The 10,935-nt window shown below is 35.8% G+C and overlaps 1 protein-coding gene across 1 annotated transcript in view; it reads left to right on the forward strand.

Moving 5' to 3' along the window:
• The window catches only part of CSMD3 (CUB and Sushi multiple domains 3), a 1,491,512-nt gene that overhangs the window by 1,300,603 nt on the left and 179,974 nt on the right, over positions 1 to 10,935 (forward strand). Inside the window, exons 37-38 of the mRNA XM_010863441.1 lie at positions 7,134 to 7,230; positions 9,429 to 9,533. Of these exons, the coding sequence (XP_010861743.1) occupies positions 7,134 to 7,230; positions 9,429 to 9,533 (202 nt within the window). The remainder of the gene's footprint in view (positions 1 to 7,133; positions 7,231 to 9,428; positions 9,534 to 10,935) is intronic.

The following is a 10,935-nucleotide window of genomic DNA, read 5'->3' on the forward strand; positions in this document are numbered from 1 at the left end:
GGAAGCCAGGTTCCTTCATCCATGGGATTCTCCAGGCAAGAATACTAGAGTGGGTTGCAATTTCCTTCTCATTTTTCACGTGCAAGTAACAGAAAACCAATTCATGACTGCATAAGCAATAAGAAAAATATGTTGCTCCATATAACAGTGAATCTTTGAGTAAGATGGTTTAAGTGTTGTTTATTGCAAAGGTTCAGTTGTATCATTCCTGACCCAGGTTTTTTCCATCTCTGTCCTGCAGTACTTAGCATATTGGCTTAATTCTTGGACTTCCTCTCTCATGGTCTTGAGATAGTTATAAAATCTCTAGGCATAACAGTATTTCTCAGCAATGGATGGAATGGAATGTTTCTATGTTATGTACTTCTATAATGTCTGAGAACTTTACACAAACTTTCCAGCAGACTTTCCATTCTCTCCTGTTGACCAAATTTCAATCATATCCATTCCTAAGCCATTCACTGGACAATAGCAAAAGACTTACTATGATTTGGCTTTGAAAAAATCAAGATTAGTCATCTGGATCTGGCAAGGGGCTTATCCTTCTCTGATGTACACAGCTCTCACTCAGTTGAACAAAATTGTTCTCTGTCAGCAAGGAAGAAGAATACTAGTCTACAGGCTGTCAATAGTATCTACCATATTACTTCAATTGTGATCATTTTGTATGGGGAGCACTTTGACCAGCTACTCTGTTTGAGAAGAAAATTGTTTCTGGGAAAGTAGATAGCCTTTTACTGCTGAGTCAGTGTTTACCCCATGGAACATAATTAAACTTCACAGAACATTACACAGACTATATTTCATGTGTGGATGTGAGAGTTGGACCATAAAGAAAGCTGAGCACCACTGAATAATTGATGCTTTTGAACTCTGGTGTTGGAGAAGATTCCAGAGAGTCCCTGAGACAGCAAGGTTATCAAACCAGTCAATCCTAAAGGAAATCAGTCCTGAATATTCATTGGAAGGACTGATGGCTGAAGCTGAAGTTCCAAAACTGTGGCCACCTGATGCGAAGAGCTGACTTATTAGAAAATACCCTGATGCTGGGAAAAACAGAAGGCAGGAGGAGATGGGGACGACAGAGGATGAGATGATTGGATGGCATCACTGACTCAGTGGTCATGAGTCCAAGCAAATTCCAGGAGATGGTGAAGGACAGAGAAGTCTGGTGTGCTGCAGTCCATGGGTCACAAAGAGTAGGACACTACTGAGCAACTAAACTGAACTGAACTGAACTGATATTTCATAAAAATAACTTGCTGTTCTCCAATTGAGTCATAGGGTTTTCCTTGAGAAACTTGAGATGCATGTACCAGTCATGGAAAAAATAGCCAATACGTGATTCATTAAAACTGAACTTAGATAGAAAAATAATTTTCAATAAAAAGTAAATTTTTTGATTTAACTTGATAACTTTTCAGAAAATTTAAAAAATTACTTAATAGATGTCAGGTTTCAATAGGTCAGTAAATGAATGAGAAAATTTGAAATGTACTTTTTCAGTGTTTTAAAAATATTAGCAGTCAAAATACTGCTTATATTCTGGCTAGTTGTGCTATTATTTTATGGTCAACTTTTAAAATTTGAAGATAACCAATACACTCTATCCTGTTATTGGTAGAATTAGCAAAGATTTGAAGATGGTCCATATTCCAGATGGCATAGGCAATCTGAAATGAGCTGATACCTTTAAAATCTTCATGGAACATTTATTGTATCATCTGGTTATACATTTATGCGAATTATATTAGAGCATCTATATATTGGCATCAGCTTGTCCATTTTTACCTCATCTTAAAATAATAAACCCCTGGCATTTTCCCTCTAGTTCTCACCCTCTGTTCCCAACCCCCTGTGATGTTGCTTCAGCGTCCAATGCTGTATTTGAGTCACTCTTATAATGATCGGGGCTTCCCTGGTGGCTCAGAGGTTAAAGCGTCTGCCTCTAATGCGGGAGACCTGGGTTCAATTCCTGGGTCGGGAAGATCCCCTGGAGAAGGAAATGGCAATCCACTCCAGTGTTCTTGCCTGGAGAATCCCATGGATGGAGGAGCCTGGTGGGCTACAGTCCACGGGGTCGCAAAGCATCAGACAAGACTGAACAACTTAACTTTCAACTTACAATGATCACTGAGGAACATGCCATTAAATCCACTGCACTGCTCATCTTCCTTATTTTGTTAGCAGCATTCTGTCGTGTCCATTCTCCTCTCACTCTTAAGATATCTTTCCCCTCCATTCTACCTAATACTCTCTTGAATTTTGTTTTGTTTTCTTTTCTACATTTATAGTTGTCACTTCTATATCTAGGAGCATGATCTCCTCTTCTTCAATTCATCAAATATGGTGTTTGTGAGATTCTGTGTTCTTTGTCCATCTCACGTGGCACCATTCTCTGTGCCACGTTGTCTACTTTCATAGCGTCAGTTACTATTATGTGCTGATGCTGAATCGTAGTAGATAATTAGAAAATATCTTTTTAAATTAAGGATTGAATAAATGATGATTTCCAAACCTAATATTTAACCTATACCTTTCACCTAAGTTTGCCATTTATCCAACTGCCCACAGAACATTTTCAGCTAAACTTTTTACATCTCTTATATATATATATATGTGTGTGTGTGTGTGTGTGTGTGTGTGTGTGTATGTGTGTGTGTGTATGTTTATTCATTTTGGCTGTGCTGAGTTGTCATTGCTGTGCACAGGCTTCCTCTAGCTGCAACGAGTGGGAGCTGCTCTCTAGTTTTAGTGCACAGGCATCTCATTGGAGTGGTTTCTCTTGTGGAGCATGGACTCTAGGGTGCATGGGATTCAGCTGTAGGGTGTGAGCTTAGTTGCCCTGCAGCATGTGGGATCGACCTAGTGTCCCCACATTGCAAGGCAGATTCTTAATCACTGGACACCAGGGAAGCCCCTAAACTTCTTACACCTCTAATTCAACCTGTTCAAAACTGACTTCATGACTTTTTTTTCTCAAAGTTGTGAATCTTCCCCATTTTGCTCTCTCAGAATGAACCCCTCATCGCATTCAATTGCAGCAGCCAAAAACCTTGATGATTTTTTTTGTGTTCACGTACACAAAGAACTATATCAGTTCTTTCACAAACCTCTCAAAGTCTATTTTCTTCATCCACACTTTGACCACTCAAGATTAGGTGGCCATCATCCCTGTTCCAGGTTCTTATTCTCCTCCAATCTATTCCTCACAGGGCAAAGAGAGTAACTTTCTAAAAATAATAATCTAATGCTCTAAGTTTCCTGCTTTACAATACCTCGATTGTCCTCTCTATCCTGAACTCCTTGACACAGATGATTACGCCTTTGTGCTTTGTCCTTATTTCTTGCCTCTATTTCACTTATTTATAGAAACCTGACTCTCTCTTGCCTCTGGACCTTTGTAAATGTTGTTCCTTTTACTGCCAATACTCTCCATCATATCCTTTATTTGGTTTATCCTTCCTCATTATTTCTATCTCACCTTAAAAACAGTTCCTGTGGAAGACCATCCATGAACTTGAAGCAACGTTAAGCCCTCTTGCTACATGTTCACACTGATTGCTGCAATATCCTTATATCATGATACCCATCATATGTTATTGTTTTGATTTGTGTGCTCAGTTGCACAGTCCTGTCTGACTCTTTGTGACCCCGTGGACTGTAGCACACCAGGCTTCTCTGTCCATAGGATTTTCCAGGCAAGAATACTGGAGTGGGTTGCCATTTGTTTTTACTTAATTACCTGTAAGTTCATGGCGTAAGTAACTAAATCTTTTCTGACAGCTAGCACAGAGCCTAGCAGTCTGTGCTCAGTAATTATTTTTCAAATGAACCAATGAATATTTCCAAAAGCGGTGAAGTTTTAGGCCACTTTAAGGAGTTAACATAGAATACTGGACTAATATTGAAGATAAGGTTATGTTCTATATCATTGTCCTGGCAAACACTGTTCACAACTAGAAACCTTGTATCAATGATGCTATGAGATCTTTCACTGAAGTAGCATTTCATTTAATGATTGTACCTTAGAAAACAAAGTTTGAGTTTAGCACAGTATTGATCAAAGTTACAGATTGTGAAGCATATTTTAATGTAAATACTTTGTATAACTACAAAGTGCTCTTTCCTAATTAACCTCTTATATGTTTGCTAATTTTATATGTCCGTGGAGAAGAAAATGGCAGCCTGCTCCAGTATTCTTGTCTGAAAAATCCAGTGGACAAAGGATCCTGGTGGGCTGCAGTCCCTGGGGTCAAACGTGACTGAGCAACCGAGCACAGTTTTAGATGTATCACTAAATCATAGAAAATTATAACACACACACCCATAATTTAGGACATATTTGAAATTTCACTAAATTCACCTAAAAGCAACCTGGCTAGTACACCAGATTTAAAGTAATGTTTATTGTCTTTTATTCTTTTGCACTAAACATATGTGCAAATAAAGATTTATATGAATATTCAGTAAATCATATATGAAATGGGATAACCACTGGTAGAGAGAAGAAACATTTGTAATGCTGAAAAAGTTACAAATAAGATAGAATGACTGAGCATTTTTGGGAAATAACCTCAACAAATAAACTAACTTATTATGTTTCTATTACATGAGTGGGAGGAGTATATTCATTTTTTTCCCTGTATATTTTAGCAAGGTATATTGGAGGGAGAATTCCAAAGAAGCTACAGTTAATAGTAACGGAATTATCAAGCAAAGAGCAATCTTTCAAGTAAAATGGGATTTGAATGTCTCTATAAGGGATATATGGTTTTAGTTATTGGAAATCCATTACCTCATAAAGCTGTCCTGTTGTCATAATGGACAACTCCATCTAATTTAAAGTTCTTCTGAACACTGAGTCTGTATCTTCTCCTTTTTAAGGCTTTTACTTGACTCTCATTTGACTTTCTGTCACAATGAATCTTCAACCATTTACTTAATTATCCTACACTTCTATGTATGCCAAACAACATTCACAACTTGCACAGAATCCGACTGGCAAATTGCATTAGTTTTCTGTGACTCCTGTAACAAAGCACGAACTCACAAGTTTAAAACAACCGAAATTTATTCTTTCACGGTACTGGAAGCTGGAAGTCCCAAATCAGTCTTACTGCCCTGAAACAGCAGTGCTGACAGGACTGCACTCCTGCCACCATCCAGCTCGCCTCTGCTCAGCCTCCAGGGAAGAGTCCTTTCCTTGCCTCTTCCAGTTCCTGGTAGCTGCCATCATTCCGTGGCTTCTGACTTGTTCAGTCACTAAGTCGTGTCTGACTCTTTGCAACCCCATGGACTGTAGCACACCAGGCTTCCCTGTCCTTCACTGTCTCACTGAATTTGCTCAAACTCATGTCCGTTGAGTCAGTGATGCCATCCAACCATCTCATCCTCTGTCATCCCCTTCTCCTCTGACTACATCCCTTCAATCTCTGCTTCTGTGATCACATTGCATTCTCTTCTGTCTGTGTCAAATCTTCCTTGACATCTTATAAGATCATCTGTGATTGCCTTAAAGGCTCATTTAAATCATCTAGGATAGTCTCCCTATCTCAAGATATTTAGTTTATTCACATTTGAAAGATTCTTTCCCATACGAGACAATATTTACAGGCTCAAGGGATCAGAACCTGATTATTTTGGGGAGTTATATTCACATATAAATGTCCAGAATTAAACAGATTTTCTTCTTCTTACAAAGGTAATAAGTTTTCCTCTAATCTACCCCATGGCTTGTCTCTTCTACATTTTTACCAACTCAATAACTTCTTTCCATGCAGAACCTTGCAGTATATTTTGCTTATTTCAAATGTCAACTCCTACAAGAATCCTTACTTCTGTTTTCTTTTTCTTGTTTTTTAAAGCCAAATATGACTTTTTCTTTTCTTGACTTGAAAAGAAGGAAAAGTCAGATATGAAGAGAAAACTGACCATTTTTTAAGGAGTCGGTGATTATATTGCAATCATACAGTTTTAATTCCAGTCTTCCTCCTCTCCTGGAACATTGCCATTTGGCCTAAAGCCTGCCACACAGGCAGGGTATCTGTCGCCATGTGGCACTCACCTCTGGAAAAGAGGCATAAGCATTTATTTGAATGGAAGAATGGTGATGGCCTATTTTGTGGATAAGAAAAATTTTAATGAATGCAATTGTTAGAAGTATTTAGTAAATAAGTGAAATGCTTATATTTATAACAGACCTTAGCTAAATAAAAATAAATTTATTTGAATAAGACTATTCCTTTACCTCCTCCTAAACTATAAAATATGTAATAAACAAAGAAAAATAGACAACATCCATAGTTGTGAGGGTTCTGTGGGTTCTTGCAAAAATTCAAGCTGTGCCAAGTGAAGTGCAACAAAGTAACACATGCCTCTTTCTTTAAATAAAATTTGATAGACATGAGAGAATTATACTCAGCATTTCCCTTATCAACTTTGTGAATCTTCACAGTGATTTAGTTATCATGATGCTGTTTATAAAAATATAATCATTTATGAAATTAATCTTTAAAAGACATATCCAAATCAGTTATAAAGTATTATTTTTGGTTATTCATATTGAAATATATCAAAAACGTGTATAAGGGATTATTATGTTAGTTTGTAAAATAAAATAAAAACAGGAAATTTAACAAAGATTATACAAAGTAAAACATAATAAAATGTATCCAGGATAAACCTAGTTCAAAAAGATATATATTATAGTCTTATATGGTGCTTTGTGTGGGCCAGAAATCTGCTTATATCCTAATAGGTAAAGCAGATGAGAAAAGAATCAAACATTCTAAAACAAAACAAAACAAAACTTAATCAATTGTTTGGAACATGGCTTAGTTCAGATTCTAGGCACTAAGACATTGGATTAACGCAATAAGGTGGTGACGGACATTCTCAGTGCTATACCAGTAGTGAACACTGCTAGATACCTCAGAGGCTTTTATTATAAAAGTCAGTGTGTGTATGCCAGTGCCATAAAGGCAATGATCGTTTCTGTTAAAATGCTTCCATGGAGAGCCACAATGATATGGTCCAGGCTTTGAGCTCTCTCTTCCAGAAGAGATGAGTGAACTATAGTATATGCATCACATTAGAAGTATGTGTTCTTACAGATAATTATTATTTCATAGGTGCAAGTTGTCAGCTTTGCTACAGAACATAATTGGGATTCTCTGGACTTTTATGATGGGGGAGACAACAATGCCCCAAGACTTGGAAGTTATTCAGGTAAATAAGAGAACTAAGTTTAATTAAAATCTCTCTAGCTCTTGCTCTAAAGCCCTCCCTAGATCTCTGACTTGGTGGTTTTAATTTTGCTTTTTACAAACTATATGCAAAGAACTAAACTACAAGGTAGAAGTTTGAAAGGCTTTAAAGGCAATGAAATTGAAATTGCTATTTAAAACCTTACTATACAGTGTTACTGTATTTGAGTAATTATTTATTTATGCTTTTTGTGTTAATAGCAATATTTTTAGCTGAGCCTTGGCTCAGAAATAGTATATATGCTCCTCTCCCTTAAGAAAAAGGATGAGAAGTAATAGTTAAAAATTAGACAATGCCTGAAATTTATAATATATTCACTTGATAGAATGTTATGCAGCCATTAAAACAATTATAGAGATTATGTAACAACATGGTAAGTGCTACAAGGTACTGTTGTATGAGAAGAAAGAGAATAAGAAATTAATTCTATGAAATGAATTAAATTATATAAAAATCATACTATATACATATGTGTCAAGACCAGAAGATTTTATAATTTGTTATGGTTTGTGAAGGTAGTTTGTGCATTAATCTAACAGCTTCTTACAACATATTTAGAGTGAAATGAAGTTTCACTTTAACTGTATGCTTTACTTTAATTTGGGTTATAGTGTTTAACTCTAGAAATATAAACATAGCTAAACTATGAACTCAAATATTTCAGATACAGAATTTTGAGTGTCATTAAGTTTTTAATAGATTTGAAAATGGAGATGTTAATCTACTTTTCAGCACCACCATTGATGAAAGCAAAGAATAAATATCTAGAGTAAGAATAATTTGTTTTAGGCATTACAAATATTCTGGAAATAGATTTAAAAAGAAATTTTTCTTGGAAAAATTGTATGAATTTTTGTGTGTATGCATTTGTCTGTAATAGACTTGGTATAATACTTTCTGAATGATAAGTATAATAACTAAATGGCAAAAAGTGATAAATAATAACAGCTGTTGATTACCAAGTGCTAGCTCTGTGTGAAGCTTGTCATACATTTCCTCATTTGATCTTTCCAGCAGCCCTGGTAGGTGATTGACACTAAAAGAAATTAAGTTGCCCGAGGTTGTACATCTAACATTAGAATGAGACTGGGACCCAGCTGGTGTGACTCCACAGTCAAAGCTCTTAATCACTAAGATCTTCTAAGAGATCAAAGGCAGTCAGGGTGACCTTTGAGTTTCTGTTTACCTCTGTCTTCACTGATTCAGTTAGGACAGTATAAATCAGAGAGCAAGGTCAGCTAGGTGGGGGAAACAATTGTGTGTTTTGTAATGAATTTGTCCTGGTTTCTCTTATAGAAGACTCAGTGGTTAAGGTTCATAGTGTTGTGGAAAGTAAGTATGAAGTAACTAGAAAATTACCAAAAAAATGTTGGTAGCCCTATCAACTCATATGCTTGTTGAATTTTATCTTGAGACACAGTTGAAAGTTATTTTTATGCTTGTCATTTGAAATTGCTTCAGTTGTAATCTTAAGGATCTTAAACTATAGTGTCAGATAGTCAAAAAGTAATTGGTTCAAGTAGATATTTTCAATTCAATAATTGAATAAATTAAAGTTGATTTCCTATAGAAGTTCAGAAGAACAAGATTATAAAGCATTTGCTAAAAGACAAGGCAGGCAGTAGTTCATAATTGGCATTTTTTAAATTCTAACAACCAGCTTTGCTGTTGTTATAAGAAACATCAAGGTACTTCACCTGATATAGAAAAAAGTGTATATACTTATATATCACAATAAAGGGTGATAAATGAATATTTCTTTAAACCCATATAAAATTAGTTATTATTTCATCAAAACACATGCAAATTTTAAAACTCAATTTATTATCTTGTACATGAATTATTGAAATCCACATGAAATTCCAAATATTTATTTTAGGTGACTAGTAAATTTTTCTGCTTTTCATCAGCTTTGTTTGCTGTTACCTATTTTAGGGAGCCATCTAACGTGCTGTCAAAGGTCTGTCTCCTTGGAGATAGTCAAGAACAGTAATATGAAAGACAAATATATGAGCAATATTTTTATTTAAAAATTCTTATAAGACATTTTAATAATATATAATTTCACTTATAACTTGTTAGCTGATTAATAGTTAACTTAGTTTTATTATATTACTTATTATGTGATCACTAAACCACTTTTTCAATTATCATTTCAGGAACAACAATACCCCATCTTTTGAATAGTACATCTAATAATCTATATCTAAATTTTCAATCAGACATCAGTGTTTCTGCTGCAGGATTTCACCTTGAATACACAGGTAAATAAAATATGTGCTGTCCAAGACAATTAAGAAAAATCATATTAATTTTCAATATTAATTTTCTGAATATAGAAAGTTAACGGACTTTGTCAAAATAAAACATCTTACTTTAAGATTTCTGAAGTGTTTATTCAATTCAACTAGAAAATTATATGTATAAAGTTCTGATGATTTTCATCAGAATTTTCAGGTATTTTCTTATTTAAAAAATTTTAAATGCACTTAACATAAGATTTCCCTTCTTAACAAAAATCTGAAGTGTACAATCCAGTACTGTGAACTGTAGGCACCGTGCTGTGCAGCAGATTTCTAGAACTTGACTCCCCTGCTTAAATGAAGCCAGTCGATAAACAGCTCCTCGTTCTCCCTCTTCTCAGCCATTAGAAACCACCAGTTTATTGTCATGTCTAATGAGTTTGACTATTCTAGATACTCTGTATAAGTGGTACCATGTAGCATTTGTCCTTCTGTGTCTGGCTTATTTCACTTTTTCTTATTAAAGAGACTCACCTTTCCATCTTGAGTATTCTTCTCTCGCTCATCAAATATTAGTTGACTGTATATGCAATGGTTTATTTCTGGGCCCTCAATTCTATTACATTGTTCTATGTGTGCATTTTTATGCCAGGACCATACTATTTAAGTTACAATATCTTTGCAATGCAATTTAGAATCAGAGGGAATGATACTTCTAGTTTTGTTCCTTCTCAGGATTGCTTTCGATATTTGGAAACTTCTGTGGTCCCATATGGAGCTTCCCTGGTGGCTTTGACTCTAAAGAATCTGCCTGTGATGTGGAGACTGGGGTTCAATCCCTGTATCAGGAAGATCCCCTTGCAAAGGGAATGCTTATCACTCAAGTATTCTTGCCTGGGGAATTCCAGAGGCAGAAAACCCTGAGATCACAAAGAGTTGGACATGACTAAAGCTTTCACTTTCATGAATTTTAAGCTTTTTTTTTTTCCTATTTATTTGAAAAAAAAAATCCCATTGGAATTTTGGTAAGGACTGTATTGATTCTATACATGGCTTTGGGCAGTATGGGCAACTTTGGAAATACTAGTTCTCCATATTCAGTTCAGTTCAGTTCAGTCGCTCAGTCATGTCCAACTCTTTGTGACCCCATGGATGGAACACACCAGCTGGGCCTCCCTGTCCATTACCAGCTCCTGGAGTTTACTCAAATTCTTGTCCATTGAGTTGGTGATGCCATCCAGTCATCTCATCCTCAGTCGTCCCCTTCTCCTCGCACTTTCAATCTTTCCCAGCATTAGGTTCTTTTCAAATGAGTCAGTTCTTCCCATCAGGTGGCCAGAGTATTGGAGTTTCAGCTTTAGCATCAGTCTTTCCAATGAATATTCAGGACTGATTTCCTTTAGGATGGACTGGTTGGATCTCC

The sequence above is a fragment of the Bison bison genome, unplaced genomic scaffold, assembly GCF_000754665.1.
Source record: "Bison bison bison isolate TAMUID 2011002044 unplaced genomic scaffold, Bison_UMD1.0 scf7180017864491, whole genome shotgun sequence".
Taxonomy (NCBI): domain Eukaryota; kingdom Metazoa; phylum Chordata; class Mammalia; order Artiodactyla; family Bovidae; genus Bison; species Bison bison.